Source organism: Helianthus annuus, chromosome 16 (assembly GCF_002127325.2).
Source record: "Helianthus annuus cultivar XRQ/B chromosome 16, HanXRQr2.0-SUNRISE, whole genome shotgun sequence".
Classification (NCBI taxonomy): domain Eukaryota; kingdom Viridiplantae; phylum Streptophyta; class Magnoliopsida; order Asterales; family Asteraceae; genus Helianthus; species Helianthus annuus.
The window spans coordinates 188,147,295-188,170,077 of NC_035448.2; the positions used below are offsets into that span (position 1 = coordinate 188,147,295).

The following is a 22,783-nucleotide window of genomic DNA, read 5'->3' on the forward strand; positions in this document are numbered from 1 at the left end:
GGGTGGAGCTACCTTATGCCGGGGGGCAACGCCCGCTACGGCTTGGCGCGGAAAAATTTGGAAAAATTAGTGTAAATTTTGGAAAAATTTGAGGTTTTTTCGATTTCGTTACGGCTTATTTATAAAACGTTACGGCTTGGCGGATTCTCTAGATCCGCCACTGCTATTTGGTCTAGTGGGTGTCCCGAGAGTGCTCGAGATTGATTCTGTTAGCCGTTAAAAAAATATCGAACACATCAAGAAACTATTTCATCTAAATCACAGACAACATAAATTAGTTGTATTTTATCAAAGATGATTCAAGCATAATATGTTCTATCAAATCAAAAGATTAATAAATGTTTTTGGTTGATTCGTATGGTCAAGCATGTGAGTGATGTTAAGCAACACTATTACTATTAACTTACTAAAATGTACGAGTGATGCCACTTCAAAGTCATAAGTTTTCATGAAGCGACATGCAAGATTGTAAAAATATTGATCCTTATTGCTTTTTTAACGAATTTAAAGTTGCATCTCTAAAGTTGACATTCTCTTAATGCCTATATCCAACACCGTTTAAAAAATATTTAAGGGGACAATTACAAAATATTGCCTTGAATTGTCTGATGACTTATTCCAAACAACAATAATAACAATATAATATAATGCAACATTGATAATCTATCGTACTCTTTTACAATATATGCTTTTCCGATTACAATCTTAACTTAATAAAAAGAATATGCCATGTAACTTCAACTCTAGGGAGGGGGGGGGGGGGGGGGGGAGGGGTGTATTCCACGGTCCTCCCAACCGCCGAGGTGATCCCACCTCTCAGACCGCCACCCAGCAAGCCTGAGTCTGGGGGTAAATCCGCTACCGTAGAGGCATTGGGAACGAGCAAGACTCGAACCCGCCACCTCCGGGTTAGAATGCGGGCTGGTGGCCATTGGGCTGACACCCAATGGTTATGTAACTTCAACTCTAATGGCATCAAACAAAAAAACAATTCATATTACTATTTTATTATCAAATTTTTTGATACAGACTAGGTGAAATTTTCTTCATTTTTTGCCATACAAAATTTATATTTATACTACACGAATATAAAGATAGTTAAGCATGGAAGTTTTTCAATTTACAGTACACATTACGAGACATAGATGTGCAAAATTTTATCAACACCAGTTAACAATTTCAAGTCCACACAAATGGAAACCGTCGCAAATTTTTCAAATAATCACTTCAACTTTTCCAACCATAAGAAAACATGGACAAGTTTTGTTATAACCTTACCAAAAACGGCCGGTCAAGTGCTGCTGCTACCCCTTCTTTGAACCGGTTTATAGAGAACAACGTTCACGTATTTGGCCCGAAACCGATGGGAGAACCCGAGTGCCACTACTGACCGTGGAGCCTCACGGTTTTCGATGTAGAGATGGTTCAGGACAACGTGTTGAGGGTCGGGTAGAGGAGCAGAAGGGCCCCTGTTGGTGGGGTAGCTCAGTACAGTGTGTTGCAAGTGTTGAGGTACTACTGGTGGGTCCCGCCCGTCATCTTCACTTGCGGTGTAGACATTGTTGTAACTTGCGTCGGGTGATCTCGGGACTTCAAAACCAGCTACAACAGGTGTTTCCTACAACACGGTTATGTAACAGGTCAAAAATTGTCATTGTCATTTTTTATTAAAACGTAAAAAACGGTATTACAATGATTTGACCCACTTTGACCCCTTGCCATTTTAGCAATGATTTGACCCATTTTGGATCATGGAGAAAAACAACCAGTGCATTGGTAGATGGGGTGAACCTACCACATTTGTTAATCATACAATAGCAAAGATGTTTTCGTTGAGGCTTACTTGATCTTGACCACGAGAATTGTTCATATTGAAGAAGAAATGCAGATTAAATTATAGTTCCAAATCATTAAATGGGGTCCACTGAATCGCTTAACCTGAAAGACAATAGATAACTCAATCTTGCAGTAACATGTTATCAAGCCAAAAAACAAGATTAGAACTTAACATGATACACTTTGTTAGATGGTTTGCCATTATGCAATGAAAGATGGTGGGAAACTTGCATGAGTTAAAAAGCTTCAGCTGTTACTTTTGTTTAAAAACTGATAGTAAGATGTTTGTGAAATGCAGTTCAGTAGTTTTTACTTTCAAAGTTTTATGCAACGCGAAAGGGTAAACACATATGATGGCTTTGGAAACAATATATTAGAAGGTAACGAAGCGTATACGTTAGGAATATTGTAGTCATGATCCACCCTTGTAAGCATCATAATTATTGTGTGATAACATTACTCGCAGAGATATGAAGTATTTATTCTTTTAGTAGGATGTGCACTTGACGATTGAGTAGTTGACATACAGGTCGTGCACCACCCTTTGGTACACATCTTCCCTTTCCCACCTTAAAGATATACTACACTATTACTTCACAACATACGTTAACAAACAGCATGGCAACGTGACGTCTGAACTAGAGTTATGTTTTGATGACCTTACAACTACATCTTCCATCGAAATCAACAACCTTTTATAGCAGTTTATGGTTTGACATTTAGCATTTGGCATAGGGTTCAAAAGCTTGCTTAAAAGTGAGCGTATAAATAAGTGAATAACCACGACTATCAATCTCAAACACCTAAAAGTTTCCACTAAGTATTTATCCACCTTAAATCCCCTATTGGCCTTCAGATCATATATCTAACCTTTCCAACGGTAAATCACTAAATCGTTAACTTGTATTCATGTCACAATCAAAAACTCACCACCCTCACTATCCACATCAAAATTTCCAGTCAAGTACACATCCAACAAAAGCACAAATTAGGTCAAGCACTCAAGCCTCCACCACACCTACACACTTACCTACAACCACTTTATTAAACCAAATTTTTTTATTGATTTGTGACTTTCACACAATCACGTATCCACACATTGCAGGCATATATTCATACTTCACTATCCATCATAGAGTGTCATTATATACAACTCAACTTTATACAATTACAGTATTATTCACACCAGCCAAAACATTATATTTGCAATCATACTTTCATATCTTACAATATGTATAAAACTGACATACAAAAACTGAACCAAACATCACAAATCCTCAACCTAAAAATTCGTCTAAATTTCATAACAGAAACAAAACTCCAAATTTTGACCTAATTCGTCAAATCGATTCAATTATAAGCCGATCAATCACTCCTAAATGTCAAAATTTTCATATCGTACATAAGATCTAACGAATACGTATCGTTATTAACAATTCTGAATGCAAATAATTGAAAAATCGATTAAATTAACGATAAAAAAGAAGAAAAACGAGTACGAAAACAATCGAACGAGATGAAGAGGATCAAACCTGTTGCAGCAATAGACGTTCGATCAGGATTCGAGTAATAATTGAATTTAGAGGAATTTAAGTTACGTAATTGAGAAATTTGTTGGAACCCTAAAAATCGGTGAGAAGAAGAAAGGGGCAAAAAGCAGAGAACGAATACAGAGGAAAAGAATGAGGCTAAGCCTTTAATGGACCCAGGGTTAATATGGGCCCCGTTAGGCCCACATCTCATGGCCCGTTTGATTAGGAGGATAACAGCCTATCATGTAAAATGTCACGTTTTTCTTTTCTTATGTATTATTTTTGTTATATTAGTAGGTTAAAACCCCGTGTATTACACGGGTTGCATAAATGTAATTTTATATAATAGATAATAAAAAGAATATTTTTAAAAAAAACTCGTATATTGCACGTGCTGAAAAAAATATAATGTCATATGTTAACAAAAATAGTCATCAAGATTTATCATTTAAAAAATGAACATTTATGTACTATTTAATATTATAACATTTACTTTGCTTTTTTATTTTGCATGAATTTAATTTTATATAATAAACAATAAAAAAAGATATATCTTTAAAAAAACTCCTATATTGCACGTGTTAACACATACAGTCGTCAAAATTTATCTTTTAAAAATGAACTTTGATGTATAATTTACTTATTATAACATTTTACTTCGCTTTTTTATTATTATTAGGTTAAAAACACATGTATTACATATTTACATGGGGTTGAATATCGTTTTTATGATACATTCAAATTATAATATACAATTATTTTATTTAGTTTTATGCACCTTCATGCTTATTTGTTTATTTCATTCGTAAAACACCCGTCTTAAATTTGTATTCAAGAGAGTTTACGGTACAAAAAAGGTGGAGATCAATCCCCATGTTTTTATATATTTCATCATTTTTATGAATTATATCGTAAAATCGAGAAATAAATTCTCTTTGAATGAAGTATAGAATTGTTATATTTAAAAATGGTGTTCTTTATACATGTTGATGCAATGTGCGACAAATGATGGGTTTAAAGTTTACAATTATAGTGATGTTCTTTATATCTAAAAATGATGGGTTTAAAGTTTACAATTTAGAAACATATGCCTCCTATTATAGCGATGCGTCGAAAAACACTTACAATTTGATAGAAGCATATGCCCGACCTAGAATAATAATTTAATTCTAGTGGAAAAAAACACAATAATACAGTTAGTAAGTATATATCAAACGGGAACATTTGATTCCTAATTTACCATAATTTCAATCACCGAACTCCAAAGTATATATATCTTCTCATAATAAAAACAAACGTTTATACTTATCTAATTTTTTGTTTATAATTATTTATAGAAAAACAAACATTTATTCTTAACTAATTTTTTTGTTTAAAATTATTATTACTATTATTATTACTATTATTATTATTATTATTATTATTATTTACTATGATCATAATAAAAATAAAAGTTTATATTCTTATCTAACTTTCTGTTTAAATTATTATCATTATTCTTATTAATTAATATGCTCATAATAAAAAAAACATTTATCCTTATCTAAATATTTGTTCTTATCTAGTATTTTTTTTAAATTATTATTATTTAATATGAGAGATAAATAGGAAAATAAGGTGAGAAAGTACCAAGAGAGTGACACGTGTCCAAAAAAGATTTTTGTTTATTAGTATAGGAATATTATTATTATTATTATTATTATTATTATTTGCGTGTTGCCGACTTTGGAGTGGCCAATTGCAAGTCGACAGATTATTTTTTTCATGACAGTTTATACCTTTTTGAGTAAAATAAAAGGTTATGTATTTATTTCATTGTGATTTGTGGGGACCATCACCGGTTAAATCGAATGATATTTTTTCTTATTATGTTGCCTTTATAGACGATTTTTCGCGATTCACGTGGTTATACCCTTTACGGGCCAAATCAGAATTTGTTGATGCTTTATCTGTGTTTATGCCATTTGTTCAAACACAATTCGCCACAAAAATCAAATCGTTCCAAAGTGATGGCGGAACCAAGTTCACTAACCATAAGGCTCGGGCCTTGTTTGAATCCAATGGCACGTTTCATCAAATGTCTTGTCCATATACCCCTCAACAAAATGGACGGGTTGAACGTAAACATCGACGTATTGTCGAAACTGGGTTGGCAATGTTATTTCATGCTAAACTTTCAGCATCTTTTTGGGTTGAGTCATTCTCTTCCGCGGTGTATATTATCAACCGCCTTCCTACACCCATTCTTAATGGTAAATCTCCATTTGAACTTATATATACTAAAACTCCCAATTATGCTTCGTTTCGTACATTTGGTTGTCGTGTATATCCTTTTTTACGTGATTATGCCCCAAACAAACTTGCCCCAAGAAGCTTACCATGAATTTTTATTAGCTATTGCTTTAAGTACAAAGGGTATAATTGTTTAGACCTTTGCAGCTCACGTACTTATATAACTCGTCATGCACGTTTTGATGAAACCTACTTTCCCCATGATGCCACTTCCACTGCCAAACCGATAAATGAACTTGAAATAACAACCTTTCTCGATGCATCCTTCACAACACCATCTCCCACCTCACATATCCAACCTCAGCCTACTCATCAAATTCCATCCACTACATCATGCACCAATCCCATAACACCTATTTTTTTTCCCAACTAGTACATCAACCACACCAACAGTTCCGCCTCAATCGACCCCTATCACCTCCACATCTACCTCCGAAACAACTACTCCCGCTAGCTCTCCTCCACCGTCCCCACCACCTTCTCCCTCACCGTCACCCTCGCCACCTTCCCCGCCCCCTCCTCCACCATCACACCCCATGACCACCAGGTCTAAAGCAGGCATATTCAAACCCCGTCATCGTGTCGAATTGGCACACACTCAAAACCTTCCTCTTCATCATGTGCTCTTCGCCACTTCCGATCCCAAAACTTATCGCTCTACTTTAAAAGACACTAAATGGGTGTGTGCCATGCAATTGGAAGACGCGCTTCATCGAAACAACACATGGACCTTAGTCCCTAGACCACAACAAGCAAATATAGTTGGTTCCAAATGGATCTTTCGAACCAAATATCATTCAGATGGATCTATTGAGCGACACAAAGCCAGACTTGTGGCTCAAGGGTTTAGTCAAATCCCGGGACTTGACTACTCTCTCACGTTTAGTCCGGTTGTTAAAGCCGCAACTGTGCGAACAGTTCTCTCGTTGGCAGTCATAAATAAATGGAACGTACATCAACTTGACGTCAACAATGCTTTTTTACATGGACATCTCACCGAAAGTGTCTTTATGGAACAACATCCGGGATTCGTTGATTCTCGATTTCCTGATCATGTGTGCAAATTAAATAAAGCCATCTACGGTTTGAAACAAGCCCCGCGGGCTTGGTTTCAACGTTTAAGTCTTTTCCTCACCAACAATGGTTTTCTGCGCAGTCGTGCTGATCCTTCCTTGTTCATCCTCAAACGCAATTCTTGTGTCATGTACCTTCTTGTCTATGTTGATGATCTCATTCTAACGGGCAATGATCCTAACGCTCTCAAATCCTTTATCTCGTGTCTTCATAATGAATTTGCTATCAAAGATCTGGGAGAACTCAACTACTTCCCTGGATTGGAAGTTACCTACACATCTAATGGACTCTTTTTAAATCAATCAAAATATGCTTTAGATATTCTATCCCGTGCCAAAATGTTGGATGCAAAACCTGCTCCAACACCTTTAAGCACGAATGTCTCTTTTGTCTCTGCAGGTGAATCTTTTTCAGATACCACTTACTACTGGTCCATTGTAGGAGCACTTCAGTATCTCACGATCACAAGACCTGACATTTCGTATACTGTTAATCAAGTCAGCCAATTTTTACATGCTCCAACTGTTGATCATTTCCAAGCGGTAAAACGCATTCTTCGTTACATAAAGGGCACTCTTGCGTATGGGCTTCACTACAGTCAACCCGAGCATACGTCTCTGTTGGGCTACTCTGATGCGGACTGGGCTAGATGCTTAGAAACTTGACGGTCCACCTATGGCTATTCTATTTTTGGGAGGCAATCTAATATCTTGGAGTGCTAAAAAGCAACCCACTGTTGCTCGGTCAAGTTGTGAGTCTGAATATAGAGCTACAGCTAACACTGTTGCGGAAATTGTTTGGCTCACCCATCTGCTTCAAGAATTACATGCGCATCCTTCGGTCAGACCTACTATATTATGTGACAATCAAAGTGCTTTATTTCTTACACAAAATCCTATCTCGCACAAGCGTGCCAAGCATATTGATTTGGACTATCATTTTCTGCGTGAATTGGTCTCCTCTGGCAAATTGATAACTAAATTTGTTCCTACCAAGCTTCAAGTGGCAGACATCTTCACCAAAAGTGTCACACCCCAACCGATGGCGGAATCATCGGGGCGCGGCACTGAGCGAAACAGATTGTTCAGAAGTTTCCACAACAACTATCATACAATTTAGTTATATAACACGTCCCATACCGTGTCCCAAATAATAACAAGTTATCATAGAAATCAACTAAACAATATGGGAACTGTTCCGACAACTCAAATTCTTAATTATTACAAACCGAATTAAATATTGTTTTAAGACCTCTTGACGGCTATCCGTAAATCTCACTGACTACAGGTGCCAGTACAAGATCTACAGATAATTATGGCCCTGGGGCAGGTACGTGGACACTGTCCTAAGGTCACTGGCTCCTAGAAGCTTATTATTGCCTCGCTTCCCTAGCACGCTAGTAGCTTAAACACCTGTCACATACGTTAAAATAAAAGTCAATACATATAATGTAAAGGTGAGTACACAAGTTTGATATAGCATATAGAGTTCGAATAGTTTACGCATAACCAAGCACGTACACAAGGGCAAACGATGCATGTAAATTATCAACATGGGACCATCGATACCAACGACTTCGAGTTGACTGTCCGAGACAGTTCGCAATACATGATTACCACCGTAATCCATGCAAGAAATTGTCCTTAGCAACCCCCGTGTGAACGGGTGCTGAGTCCAAACTATAGTACTACGTTGCTAAAGCAGGTAGATAGCACTCCACGTGTAAACATAATAAACAGCAATCATTTAGACAAGTAATACATGCAAGTAGGTTAGCGTTCAAATAGTTTGTGTTGTTGGTGAATTTGATAGATTACGTATGTAACACCCAAAAGTGCTGAAAGCAAAAAGGGATCGAGTATACTCACAGTGGTTGGTTGTGGATTGAAGGGAGCACTGAGAATAGGTTAGCCTGAATAGTTCGATAACACAACGATGAGTAACGCGGAAAAGTAAACAATGTACTTGGATCGAGTAGGCCATTCGATCGGACAGCAGTTCGATCGAGTGGGCTGTTCGATTGGTTTGAAAATCCGTTCGAACATCCGTTCGATCGGCCGGCTGGCTCGATCGGCTGGTTCCTTCAAGTGGATTGTTTCTTCCTTTGATGTGAAGGATGTGTTTGTGTATGATGGTTTGTACTACCTTTCAAGTTGGTCGATCGAACAGCTGTTCGATCGGTTAGCCCAACCGATCGGTTAGCATTGCATTGTTTTCAAATATGTCACTCGATCGGCTGGCATGCTCGATCGGGTGACATTCCAATGTTTCGAAAAGTCTAAGTGTTTTGAAGTATAGTATCTCATGATTCGAGCAGTAATGATTACAATCGAGTGGCGTAGTCGATCGAACAGTACCTCGTCAATACTACACTTTATGAGTTTGTGGGACTAAGTGCTAGTCGATCGGTTAGCCTAGCCGATCGGCTGGCATAGTCGTTCGGTTGGGCTGTTCGATCGAACAGCCTAGCCGTTCGGCCAGCTTCTCGATTCGGTTAACCTACCACTTAACACTTGGTTATTCCCGTTAATTGTTGATGTTTTAGAGATATTTTGACTACGAGTTGAACCACGAAGCTGAAGTCCCTACTTAGTCTACTGACTCGAGCAGGAATCACCCAAACTCGGTCAGAGACGGTTTGGAACCCAAGTTTAACGTTTAACCCGGAATCGGTATATCTCTCGGTAGAACCCGAATCTTGAACCATGTGTTTGTTTAGATTGGCTTGTAAATCGGTTCAAGTCTCGTTTTCACCTTTTTGAGTGTAAAAGAGTTGAAAGATAGATGAAAACCCATCTTCCAATCCTTTTTCACCGTGAAATGTTAAGATCTTTGGTAGATTTTAAGTTATTGATGTGGAAATCGGTTAGATCTAGCTTATTCATGGTTGAATGAAGTCAAGAACATGAAGTTCTTGATGAACACCAAGAACACCATGATGACATCACTCAAGAACACCTAGATCTTGGTGATTTCATGGATGAAATTCAGATTTTGAAAGATAGAAAGATGGAGAATCGATTAATGAACAAAAACGTACAAGGATTAGAGCGAAATACTTACCGGTTTGAGAGAAATCTGAGATTTAGTGAGAAGAAGAGGCTGGTCGGTCAGAGCTTTTCCAAAAGTGGAAAGGTTGACAAAGACAGCCCTATTTATAGGCTTCCAAAAGAGGAAAGGGGTCAGCTGATCGAACAGCATCCCTGATCGAGCAGCTGTCCGATCGAACAGTCTGTTCGATCGGCTAGTCTGTTCGATCAGGTTGCCCTGTTCGATCGGCTAGCCTGTTCGATCAGGTTGCCCTGTTCGATCGGCTTGCCTGGTTTTGAGTGTTTCGCGACGATTTTTGATATTTCGAGTTTGATGGACGATGATTTGAGAATGATAGAATTCCTAATCAAATTACTTTTAGTAGTAGTCGAGACTATGTTTAACATACAAGCATCCTTACAACCATTTCGGGTTTGATTTCCATTGAGTTTGATTCACCTTTGAGTCTTGATTGATTTGATTGATTCACCACACACTTTAACATAAAAGTAAACATGCACAAGTAACACATAAGGCACACACACACGTATAAAAGTACTAAAATCCCCACACTTGAGTTTGATGATTGATTCGATTAGCTTGATTATTGATTGACTAGCTTTATTGCATTGTTACTTCCTACCATTCACAGTCGGTCGTTGATTCACAGTTCGATTATCGGTCGATTAGTTTGATTATACAACACTTACTCCAAATAATACAAAAATCAAAATGAAACTAAAATGAAATTAATCTTTATTAATCTTTAATTCCAATAACAGTCAACACTTGACTTTGACTTTGACTTTTGGAAAACACGGGGTGTTACAGTCTCCCCTCCTTTAGGGAATTTCGTCCCGAAATTTGGCCGAGAACCGTACATCGCCGTGTGATTTTACCAATTTGATGCTTCAGATCTATCTGAACAACTGCGGGTACTTGGCCTTCATGTCACTTTCGAGTTCCCAAGTGAACTCCGCGCCTCGTTTGCCTTCCCATCGTACTTTTACAATAGGAATGCGAGAGCGTCTGAGTTGCTTGGTCTGTCGGTCCATGATTTCGACAGGCTTTTCCACGAAGTGTAGCGTCTCATTGACCTGAAGATCGTCGAGTGGTATTATTGCGTCGTGGTTGGCTACGCATTTTCGAAGGTTTGAAATATGGAAAGTCGGGTGGACATTGCTGAGTTCCTCCGGTAATTCGAGTTTGTAGGCAACTTTACCGATCCTTTCCAGAATCTTAAAAGGTCCAACAAATCGAGGCGCAAGTTTCCCTCTTTTGCCGAATCGGACTACTCCCTTCCAAGGTGATACCTTTAGGAGCACGTAGTCGCCAACTGCAAATTCGCGGGGCCTGCGTCGTTTATCGGCGTACATCTTTTGTCTGTCCCGTGCCTTTACCAAGTTTTCCCTTATCTGGTGGATTTTGTCAGTCGTTTCTTGTAGAATCTCGGGCCCAGTCAATTGTGAATGACCGACCTCGTGCCATACAATAGGCGAGCGACATCTCCTACCATACAAGGCTTCGAAAGGTGCCATTTCGATGCTGGAGTGATAGCTATTATTGTACGAAAATTCGACTAACGGTAGGTGTTTGTTCCAACTACCACCAAAATCGATAACACACGCACGGAGCATGTCTTCAATAGTACGAATCGTTCTTTCAGTCTGCCCGTCGGTTTGCGGGTGGAATGCGGTACTCAAATTCAGCGTCGTACCAAGAGCTGCTTGAAAAGTTTCCCACAATCTCGATGTAAACCGAGCATCGCGATCAGAAATGATGTCTCGAGGCGTACCATGATTCTTAATGATCTCGTCGGTGTAGATTTGGGCTAGCTTGGCCACCTTGTAGTCTTCTCGTATTGGCAAAAAGTGGGCTGATTTGGTTAGACGGTCGACTATAACCCAAATACTGTCGTGACCTGATGGCGTGGCCGGAAGCTTAGTTATGAAATCCATAGCTATGCTTTCCCACTTCCATACGGGTATCGGCGGTTGTTCGAGTAAGCCTGAGGGTCTTTGGTGTTCAGCCTTGACTCTTGCACAAGTTAAACAGCTACCAACATATAGAGCAATATCCCTTTTCATCCCAGGCCACCAGTACTTGTAGCGAAGGTCCTGGTACATTTTGTCCGCACCGGGATGAATGGAATATCGGGATTTGTGGGCTTCGTTCATGATGATCTTTCGCAAATCTGTCCTCCTCGGAACCCAGATTCGGTCCAGATAATAGAATATCCCGTTGGCTTTGCTCACGAGTTGAGTTCCATCGTGATAGATTCGTTCTTTCTTCAACGTACGCTCGTTAAAGCATGCGTGTTGTGCTTCGCGGATGAGAGCTTCGAGGTTATACTGAGCCTGGATGTTTCGAACACCTATCACGTAATTCTTTCTGCTGAGGGCGTCTGCAACTACATTCGCCTTGCCTGGGTGATAACGGATCTCACAGTCGTAATCGTTGAGAAGTTCTACCCATCGGCGTTGACGCATATTGAGTTCTCTCTGGTTAAAGATATGTTGTAAGCTCTTGTGATCGGTGAAGATCGTACACTTTGTACCATACAGGTAGTGTCGCCAAATCTTTAAGGCAAAGACAACTGCGCCTAGCTCGAGGTCATGGGTCGTATAGTTCTTCTCGTGGATTTTGAGCTGTCGAGATGCGTAAGCTATAACCTTGTCTCGTTGCATGAGAACACAGCCAAGTCCAAGGTTTGAAGCATCACAATAGACAACGAAGTCATCGCTTCCGTCCGGCAGTGTAAGAACTGGTGCATGGCACAGCATGTGTTTGAGGGTTTGGAAAGCAGTCTCTTGTGCGGTTCCCCACACGATAGGCTTGTCTTTATGAGTAAGGGAGGTAAGCGGTACAGCAATCTTCGAGAATCCTTCGATGAATCGTCGGTAGTAACCAGCTAATCCGAGAAAAGAGCGAACTTCTGACGGATTCCTTGGCGTAACCCATCCCTTGACTGCCTCAACCTTTGCAGGATCAACGTGTATACCCCGACTATTCACAATATGACCCAGAAATTGAACTTCCTCCAACCAGAACTCACACTTGGAGAACTTGGCGTAGAGTTGGTTTCCCTGAAGCAACTCGAGAACCAATCGCAAATGCTGCGCATGTTCGGCCCTCGATCTGGAATAGATCAGGACATCGTCGATAAATACAATGACGAAACGGTCTAAGAACGGTTTACACACGCGATTCATCAGATCCATGAAGACCGCGGGTGCGTTGGTCAATCCAAAAGGCATGACAACAAATTCGTAGTGACCGTATCGGGTTCGAAAAGCGGTTTTGGGTATGTCTTCCTCTTGAATCCGCAACTGATGGTAGCCTGAACGTAGATCAATCTTGGAGAAACACTGAGCACCTTGTAATTGGTCAAACAGATCGTCGATTCTTGGTAAGGGGTATCGGTTCTTGATGGTCAGCTTGTTCAATTCCCGGTAATCGATGCACATTCGGAACGACCCGTCCTTCTTTTTGACGAAAAGGACTGGTGCGCCCCATGGAGAAGTGCTCGGGCGAATGAAGCCTTTTTCAAGTAACTCTTGGAGTTGGTTTGAGAGTTCTCGCATCTCAGATGGAGCGAGTCGATATGGAGCCTTGGCCACTGGGTTGGCTCCTGGAATAAGGTCGATTCGAAAGTCGATATCACGACTTGGAGGTAATCCAGGAAGATCATCAGGGAACACCTGAGGAAATTCTCGGACAACAGGAACATCCTTGACTTCAACTTTCCTTTTCTTGTCCGTCTCTGCTACAACAATGTTGGCCAAGAAGGCTCGATATTCCTTGCGGAGATATTTGCGAGCTTGAAGACAGGACATGAGCTTGAGATCTTTCGCAGTAGTTTCACCATAAACACATAGAATATCACCACTAGCTAGCACAAAACGAATCATCTTATCGGAACACACAACTTCAGCACGGTTTTCACGAAGAAAGTCCATGCCTACTATGACATCGAAACTTCCGAGTTGCATCGGGATAAGATTGATCGGGAATATATGATTGTTGAGCTCGAGAGTACAATCACGGAGCACAGAATTGACAGCAATGGTTCTTCCGGTAGCGATTTCTACTTCGAAGGGTGTCGAAAGATAAGAGCGCTTACGTCTAAGAAGCTTCTCAAATTCAAATGACACAAAGCAGTTATCGGCTCCAGTATCAAACAAACATGATGCATATATACCATTCACAAGGAACGTACCATTGACCACGTTGTTATCAGCTTGAGCCTGGCGTGCGTTGATGTTGAAAGTTCTGGCGTGAGCGGCTTGTTGTTGAGGCTGTTGTTGTTGTTGCTGGGGTTGTTGAGCTTCTTGTTTCACCACCCTGTTCGGGCACCGGTTTGCGAAGTGGTTAGGGTCACCACATGCAAAGCAGGTCCGAACATTGTTTGCCGGGGCCTGTGCAGCTTGAGGAGCTTGAGGAGCAGGTAGCAGGGCTTGGTTAACAGCAGCCTGAGCTTGCGTCTGACGGGGACCATAGCGGCAATTCGCAGTGAAATGCCCGTAAACGTTGCAGTGGGTACAGTAACGGCAGGCCACACCCACCGGGTGATGATAAGAACATGTAGCACAGAGTGGGTGGGGGCCGGTGTACGCACGCTTCGCTGGCGGCGCATTGATCACTGGCGCTGAACGCTGTGGCTGTTGCTGCTGGGCTGGTACAGACTGTAGTGGAGCAGCAGTGGTTGCGGCAGCGCAACTTTTGTTCTTCTTTCTTCTTCTCGAAGACTTGGAGGCTTGAGTGGTGGTGTTGTCGGTTGATGCGGCGGTGACTTGATGCAGGGGCTTGACTTGCTTATCCCAGAAACCAGCCTTCACCCGCTTGTCATTAATCTCAGCGGCGAGCAGGTAGGTCTCCTCAATCGTTGCGGGCTTTGAAGCTAGGACAAAATCCGCTACACAGTCAGGAAGAGCACGGATGTATTTCTTGATGGTCATGTCGGGAGTCTTGACCTGGTCTGGACAGATGATGCTTAACTGCTTGAAGCGAGCAATGAGACCAGCGTTGTCACCCTTGTCTTGTTTAATACCCCAGAATTCATCCTCCAACTTATGACGCTCATGGGAGGGACAGTATTCTTCGATCATGAGTTCCTTCAGCTTCTTCCATGACAGAGCATAGGCTGCGTCGTTTCCGCGCTTGTTTCTTTCAGCAGTCCACCAGTCCAAAGCACGGGACTGGAAGACGCCAGTAGCATTGAGAGTTCGGAGATTATCTGGGCATCCACTTTGACGAAAGGTGACTTCTATCGAGTCAAACCAGTGAAACATAGCCGTTGGACCATCCTCGCCGGTGAACTCTTTTGGCCCACATGCCTTAAATTGCTTGAAGCTAAAAGCAGTCTTGCTGGATTCTTTCGGAGCATCAGCTTGTGACATCTCAGATGATTTGCTGGCGTTCTCATAAACCTCACTCACGGCCTTCGCCACGGTCTTAGAGATGATAGCAGCCAGACGTCGATCTCTTTTCTCCTGGCGGGTAAGACGTGAGCGTGATCTAGGTTGTCCAGATGACGACATGGTCTGCAATAGACATCGTCACAGGCTCAACACAACGAATTCGAGTCTCACACGTTCTTAGATCTCTAAAGCTTAGAATCACGTCGCATCTCTCGTCACGTAACACATATAATCACATAAGCACATAATCATAGAGGCACATAAGCACAGAAGCAATTAGGGCACATAAGCACAGAAGCAATTAGGGCACATAAGCACAGAAGCAATTAGGGCACATAAGCAATTAAGCAAATAGAGCACTTAATTTCCTAAACACGTACGCAATTTTATCACAGTGGTAGTCAGAAAACAGAAACCTATAACCACAAGTCGAGTGTCGTTCGTTTTGCGTATCGGATAGCACCACATTGTATCGTCTAACTTAGTCGTATAGCGTAGCATAGCACACTGGTTTCGTTTAGATCACATCAACAGGGATTTGAATCGAGATAGGATGGCAACAAAGGTCACGCAGATTGACAACAAATGGAGTAACCAACAAATCTTAAAACACGTAAACAGGTAAATCATATAAAATCAACGAAACAACACTCAAAATCGGGAAATGGATTGTCTGCGGCTACTAGACTTCGACTAACCATGGCAATTTAACTATTCACAGTTGACTTGTCGTCACTTTCGACTCTAGGGGACATGTTTCTGCCTCGATTCTTGGGCATTATGCATGCGCATTCTAGGCCATACTCGTGAGTTCAGGTCGTTGGAGTCCGTCAATTGCCTTGGCGGGATAAAATAAAGTTGGAATAACTGCCAAGATTAGGGTTTCACCCCTAGCTCAGCAATTTCTTCCTTGTTTTAAGAAAATTTGGAGGAAAGTTTTCATCAAATTACGGGTTTCAGCCCTAATTTGGTATAATTTTCCCCCGTTTGTTGATAGAAATTTGTACAAAGTAATTGGCAAAAATTTGTAATTTAGGCAGGAATTTGCGGGTTTCACTCCTAATCCCGTCCAAATTACGAAATTTGGCTCGGAGTTCGGATGTAATGATAGAATAGAAGGAAACAACACAAAATAAGCACATAAACTTGGTCTCTTGGTTCCTAACTATAGTCTAGGTCTCTAAGACAGCGATCCGGACTAGATCGTGTCTAACCTAATTCCCTATAGTTATGGCTCTGATACCAATCTGTCACACCCCAACCGATGGCGGAATCATCGGGGCGCGGCACTGAGCGAAACAGATTGTTCAGAAGTTTCCACAACAACTATCATACAATTTAGTTATATAACACGTCCCATACCGTGTCCCAAATAATAACAAGTTATCATAGAAATCAACTAAACAATATGGGAACTGTTCCGACAACTCAAATTCTTAATTATTACAAACCGAATTAAATATTGTTTTAAGACCTCTAGACGGCTATCCGTAAATCTCACTGACTACAGGTGCCAGTACAAGATCTACAGATAATTATGGCCCTGGGGCAGGTACGTGGACACTGTCCTAAGGTCACTGGCTCCTAGAAGCTTATTATTGCCTCGCTTCCCTAGCACGCTAGTAGCTTAAACACCTGTCACATACGTTAAAATAAAAGTCAATACATATAATGTAAAGGTGAGTACACAAGTTTGATATAGCATATAGAGTTCGAATAGTTTACGCATAACTAAGCACGTACACAAGGGCAAACGATGCATGTAAATTATCAACATGGGACCATCGATACCAACGACTTCGAGTTGACTGTCCGAGACAGTTCGCAATACATGATTACCACCGTAATCCATGCAAGAAATTGTCCTTAGCAACCCCCGTGTGAACGGGTGCTGAGTCCAAACTATAGTACTACGTTGCTAAAGCAGGTAGATAGCACTCCACGTGTAAACATAATAAACAGCAATCATTTAGACAAGTAATACATGCAAGTAGGTTAGCGTTCAAATAGTTTGTGTTGTTGGTGAATTTGATAGATTACGTATGTAACACCCAAAAGTGCTGAAAGCAAAAAGGGATCGAGTATACTCACAGTGGTTGGTTGTGGATTGAAGGGAGCACTGAGAATAGGTTAGCCTGAATAGTTCGATAACACAACGATGAGTAACGCGGAAAAGTAAACAATGTACTTGGATCGAGTAGGCCATTCGATCGGACAGCAGTTCGATCGAGTGGGCTGTTCGATTGGTTTGAAAATCCGTTCGAACATCCGTTCGATCGGCCGGCTGGCTCGATCGGCTGGTTCCTTCAAGTGGATTGTTTCTTCCTTTGATGTGAAGGATGTGTTTGTGTATGATGGTTTGTACTACCTTTCAAGTTGGTCGATCGAACAGCTGTTCGATCGGTTAGCCCAACCGATCGGTTAGCATTGCATTGTTTTCAAATATGTCACTCGATCGGCTGGCATGCTCGATCGGGTGACATTCCAATGTTTCGAAAAGTCTAAGTGTTTTGAAGTATAGTATCTCATGATTCGAGCAGTAATGATTACAATCGAGTGGCGTAGTCGATCGAACAGTACCTCGTCAATACTACACTTTATGAGTTTGTGGGACTAAGTGCTAGTCGATCGGTTAGCCTAGCCGATCGGCTGGCATAGTCGTTCGGTTGGGCTGTTCGATCGAACAGCCTAGCCGTTCGGCCAGCTTCTCGATTCGGTTAACCTACCACTTAACACTTGGTTATTCCCGTTAATTGTTGATGTTTTAGAGATATTTTGACTACGAGTTGAACCACGAAGCTGAAGTCCCTACTTAGTCTACTGACTCGAGCAGGAATCACCCAAACTCGGTCAGAGACGGTTTGGAACCCAAGTTTAACGTTTAACCCGGAATCGGTATATCTCTCGGTAGAACCCGAATCTTGAACCATGTGTTTGTTTAGATTGGCTTGTAAATCGGTTCAAGTCTCGTTTTCACCTTTTTGAGTGTAAAAGAGTTGAAAGATAGATGAAAACCCATCTTCCAATCCTTTTTCACCGTGAAATGTTAAGATCTTTGGTAGATTTTAAGTTATTGATGTGGAAATCGGTTAGATCTAGCTTATTCATGGTTGAATGAAGTCAAGAACATGAAGTTCTTGATGAACACCAAGAACACCATGATGACATCACTCAAGAACACCTAGATCTTGGTGATTTCATGGATGAAATTCAGATTTTGAAAGATAGAAAGATGGAGAATCGATTAATGAACAAAAACGTACAAGGATTAGAGCGAAATACTTACCGGTTTGAGAGAAATCTGAGATTTAGTGAGAAGAAGAGGCTGGTCGGTCAGAGCTTTTCCAAAAGTGGAAAGGTTGACAAAGACAGCCCTATTTATAGGCTTCCAAAAGAGGAAAGGGGTCAGCTGATCGAACAGCATCCCTGATCGAGCAGCTGTCCGATCGAACAGTCTGTTCGATCGGCTAGTCTGTTCGATCAGGTTGCCCTGTTCGATCGGCTAGCCTGTTCGATCAGGTTGCCCTGTTCGATCGGCTTGCCTGGTTTTGAGTGTTTCGCGACGATTTTTGATATTTCGAGTTTGATGGACGATGATTTGAGAATGATAGAATTCCTAATCAAATTACTTTTAGTAGTAGTCGAGACTATGTTTAACATACAAGCATCCTTACAACCATTTCGGGTTTGATTTCCATTGAGTTTGATTCACCTTTGAGTCTTGATTGATTTGCTTGATTCACCACACACTTTAACATAAAAGTAAACATGCACAAGTAACACATAAGGCACACACACACGTATAAAAGTACTAAAATCCCCACACTTGAGTTTGATGATTGATTCGATTAGCTTGATTATTGATTGACTAGCTTTATTGCATTGTTACTTCCTACCATTCACAGTCGGTCGTTGATTCACAGTTCGATTATCGGTCGATTAGTTTGATTATACAACACTTACTCCAAATAATACAAAAATCAAAATGAAACTAAAATGAAATTAATCTTTATTAATCTTTAATTCCAATAACAGTCAACACTTGACTTTGACTTTGACTTTTGGAAAACACGGGGTGTTACAAAAAGTCTTCCTGCCTCTCAGTTTGCTGCCTTCCGAAAATTGCTTCGCCTTGGTCTGCCACCTTTTCGCTTGAGGGGAGATGTTAGATAGATTGTATGACTTATACGTATTTATTTAATTCTTTAGGTCCTTATTTGTAACTTGTATCTCTATATATTGGTTTGTCTGTATCAATAATATTCATTCAAAGCAAAACCCTTTCATTGTTGAACACGGTGGATATAAAAACCCAAACTCTCACATCGTAGAATTCGATAAGACGGTTTTAGTGCCATTGAATGAGGTCAATCAGAGTCTGTTTGATATCTTTCTTACGACTTCTTATTTTTAAGAGACTTTGTATTTGATCCTCACCCTTTAAATACTAATATACGTGCATAACCAGATATTTAATAAAAATTAAACGAGTTAAGTTCGAGTAAAACACAAACACTCTTGATATAAACGTGCATTAGCTCATTTTCACACATAATTGCATGTGTAAAAACCGATATGTAGAATAACGCTCAAATGATGAATATAATCGTAAAGTGAATTTAAACGTATACAGGTTTTATTATCATGTTTGTTTACTTTTACAAAGACTTGGTCACTACAATCAACTATTTAACAAACCGTAAGTTTAGCCAATAAAGTGAAAGTTCATTTGTTTTTAGGGTATACGGGGCACCATGCGGGGAGTGGGGCGGTGACCCAAGTCCCCGAGCGGGAACACCGCCGCCAACATAAAGCCAGACTTGTGGCTCAAGGGTTTAGTCAAATCCCGGGACTTGACTACTCTCTCACGTTTAGTCCGGTTGTTAAAGCCGCAACTATGCGAACAGTTCTCTCGTTGGCAGTCATAAATAAATGGAACGTACATCAACTTGACGTCAACAATGCTTTTTTACATGGACATCTCACCGAAAGTGTCTTTATGGAACAACATCCGGGATTCGTTGATTCTCGATTTCCTGATCATGTGTGCAAATTAAATAAAGCCATCTACGGTTTGAAACAAGCCCCGCAGGCTTGGTTTCAACGTTTAAGTCTTTTCCTCACCAACAATGGTTTTCTGTGCAGTCGTGCTGATCCTTCCTTGTTCATCCTCAAACGCAATTCTTGTGCCATGTACCTTCTTGTCTATGTTGATGATCTCATTCTAACGGGCAATGATCCTAACGCTCTCAAATCCTTCATCTCGTGTCTTCATAATGAATTTGCTATCAAAGATCTGGGAGAACTCAACTACTTCCCTGGATTGGAAGTTACCTACACTTCTAATGGACTCTTTTTAAATCAATCAAAATATGCTTTAGATATTCTATCCCGTGCCAAAATGTTGGATGCAAAACCTGCTCCAACACCTTTAAGCACGAATGTCTCTTTTGTCTCTGCAGGTGAATCTTTTTCAGATACCACTTACTACCGGTCCATTGTAGGAGCACTTCAGTATCTCACGATAACAAGACCTGACATTTCGTATGCTGTTAATCAAGTCAGCCAATTTTTACATGCTCCAACTGTTGATCATTTCCAAGCGGTAAAACGCATTCTTCGTTACATAAAGGGCACTCTTGCGTATGGGCTTCACTACAGTCAACCCGAGCATACGTCTCTGCTGGGCTACTCTGATGCGGACTGGGCTAGATGCTTAGAAACTCGACGGTCCACCTATGGCTATTCTATTTTTTGGGAGGCAATCTAATATCTTGGAGTGCTAAAAAGCAACCCACTGTTGCTCGGTCAAGTTGTGAGTCTGAATATAGAGCTATGGCTAACACTGCTGCGGAAATTGTTTGGCTCACCCATCTGCTTCAAGAATTACATGCGCATCCTTCGGTCAGACCTACTATATTATGTGACAATCAAAGTGCTTTATTTCTTACACAAAATCCTATCTCGCACAAGCGTGCCAAGCATATTGATTTGGACTATCATTTTCTGCGTGAATTGGTCTCCTCTGGCAAATTGATAACTAAATTTGTTCCTACCAAGCTTCAAGTGGCAGGCATCTTCACCAAAAGTCTTCCTGCCTCTCAGTTTGCTGCCTTCCGAAAATTGCTTCGCCTTGGTCTGCCACCTTTTCGCTTGAGGGGGGATGTTAGATAGATTGTATGACTTATACGTATTTATTTAATTCTTTAGGTCCTTATTTGTAACTTGTATCTCTATATATTGGTTTGTCTGTATCAATAATATTCATTCAAAGCAAAACCCTTTCATTGTTGAACACGGTGGATACAAAAACCCAAACTCTCACATCGTAGAATTCGATAAGATGGTTTTAGTGCCATTGAATGAGGTCAATCAGAGTCTGTTTGACATCTTTCTTACGACTTCTTATTTTTAAAAGACTTTGTATTTGATCCTCACCCTTTAAATACTAATATACGTGCATAACCAGATATTTAATAAAAATTAAACGAGTTAAGTTCGAGTAAAACACAAACACTCTTGATATAAACGTGCATTAGCTCATTTTCACACATAATTGCATGTGTAAAAACCAATATGTAGAATAACGCTCAAATGATGAATATAATCGTAAAGTGAATTTAAACGTATACAGGTTTTATTATCATGTTTGTTTACTTTTACAAAGACTTGGTCACTACAATCAACTATTTAACAAACCGTAAGATTAGCCAATAAAGTGAAAGTTCGTTTTTTTAGGGTATACGGGGCACCATGCGGGGAGTGGGGCGGTGACCCAAGTCCCCGAGCGGGAACACCGCCGCCAACACAAAGCCAGACTTGTGGCTCAAGGGTTCAGTCAAATCCCGGGACTTGACTACTCTCTCACGTTTAGCCCGGTTGTTAAAGCCGCAACTGTGCGAACAGTTCTCTCGTTGGCAGTCATAAATAAATGGAACGTACATCAACTTGACGTCAACAATGCTTTTTTACATGGACATCTCACCGAAAGTGTCTTTATGGAACAACATCCGGGATTCGTTTGTCACACCCCCCGAAATCCACCTGCGGAGTATCACCGCTTGGGAACGTGACTGACCAGGATCAAGCCACCAATCATATAAAACAACGTAAATAGTAAAAGTAAATGTAATTTAACCAAACCAATCCATATGAAAGGTGTTCAAAACATAAGTATAAATTCAACGTTTAGCGGAAGCATATGAGTAAAAGCCCAACATAAATAAAGTATGTAATGTCATAATGTTTAATCAAAGCATTCACGATCCTTGTCCACAACGACCACGCCTCCCAGTGCAAGCTCCATATCTACCTAACGACCTGCAAGGCATGTAACAGAGGGTCAACAACTAGTTGAGCGAGTTCACAGTAAGTAAGTTCGTAATAGTAAGTATGTTTCGTAACGTGTGGCTCTACTAGGCCGATAGTATGTTCTATTAGTGGGGGCTTCCCATAGTTGCATATACACTAGACTATTTGTAACCATAAGTGTTCTTCTTAACCCGAGAACAGTAGTACGTACAAGGTTAACGTAGGTTTTACGTAAGTGTCCTTCACAAACCGAGGACAGTGGTACGCGGGAGTTTACGTAGGTTTTAC

The 22,783-nt window shown here is 40.6% G+C and overlaps 1 protein-coding gene across 1 annotated transcript; it reads right to left on the minus strand.

The window, feature by feature from the left end:
- Nucleotides 1–1,095: 1,095 nt before the first annotated feature.
- LOC110918731 (SNF1-related protein kinase regulatory subunit beta-3) lies at nucleotides 1,096–3,522 on the minus strand. The gene is made up of 3 exons (XM_022163011.2): nucleotides 3,369–3,522; nucleotides 1,844–1,938; nucleotides 1,096–1,618 (listed from the first exon to the last, which is right to left on the minus strand). Exons 2-3 carry the CDS (start codon nucleotides 1,868–1,870, stop codon nucleotides 1,292–1,294), a joined length of 354 nt encoding a protein of 117 aa, XP_022018703.1. The 5' UTR covers nucleotides 1,871–1,938; nucleotides 3,369–3,522; the 3' UTR covers nucleotides 1,096–1,291.
- Nucleotides 3,523–22,783: the final 19,261 nt, after the last annotated feature.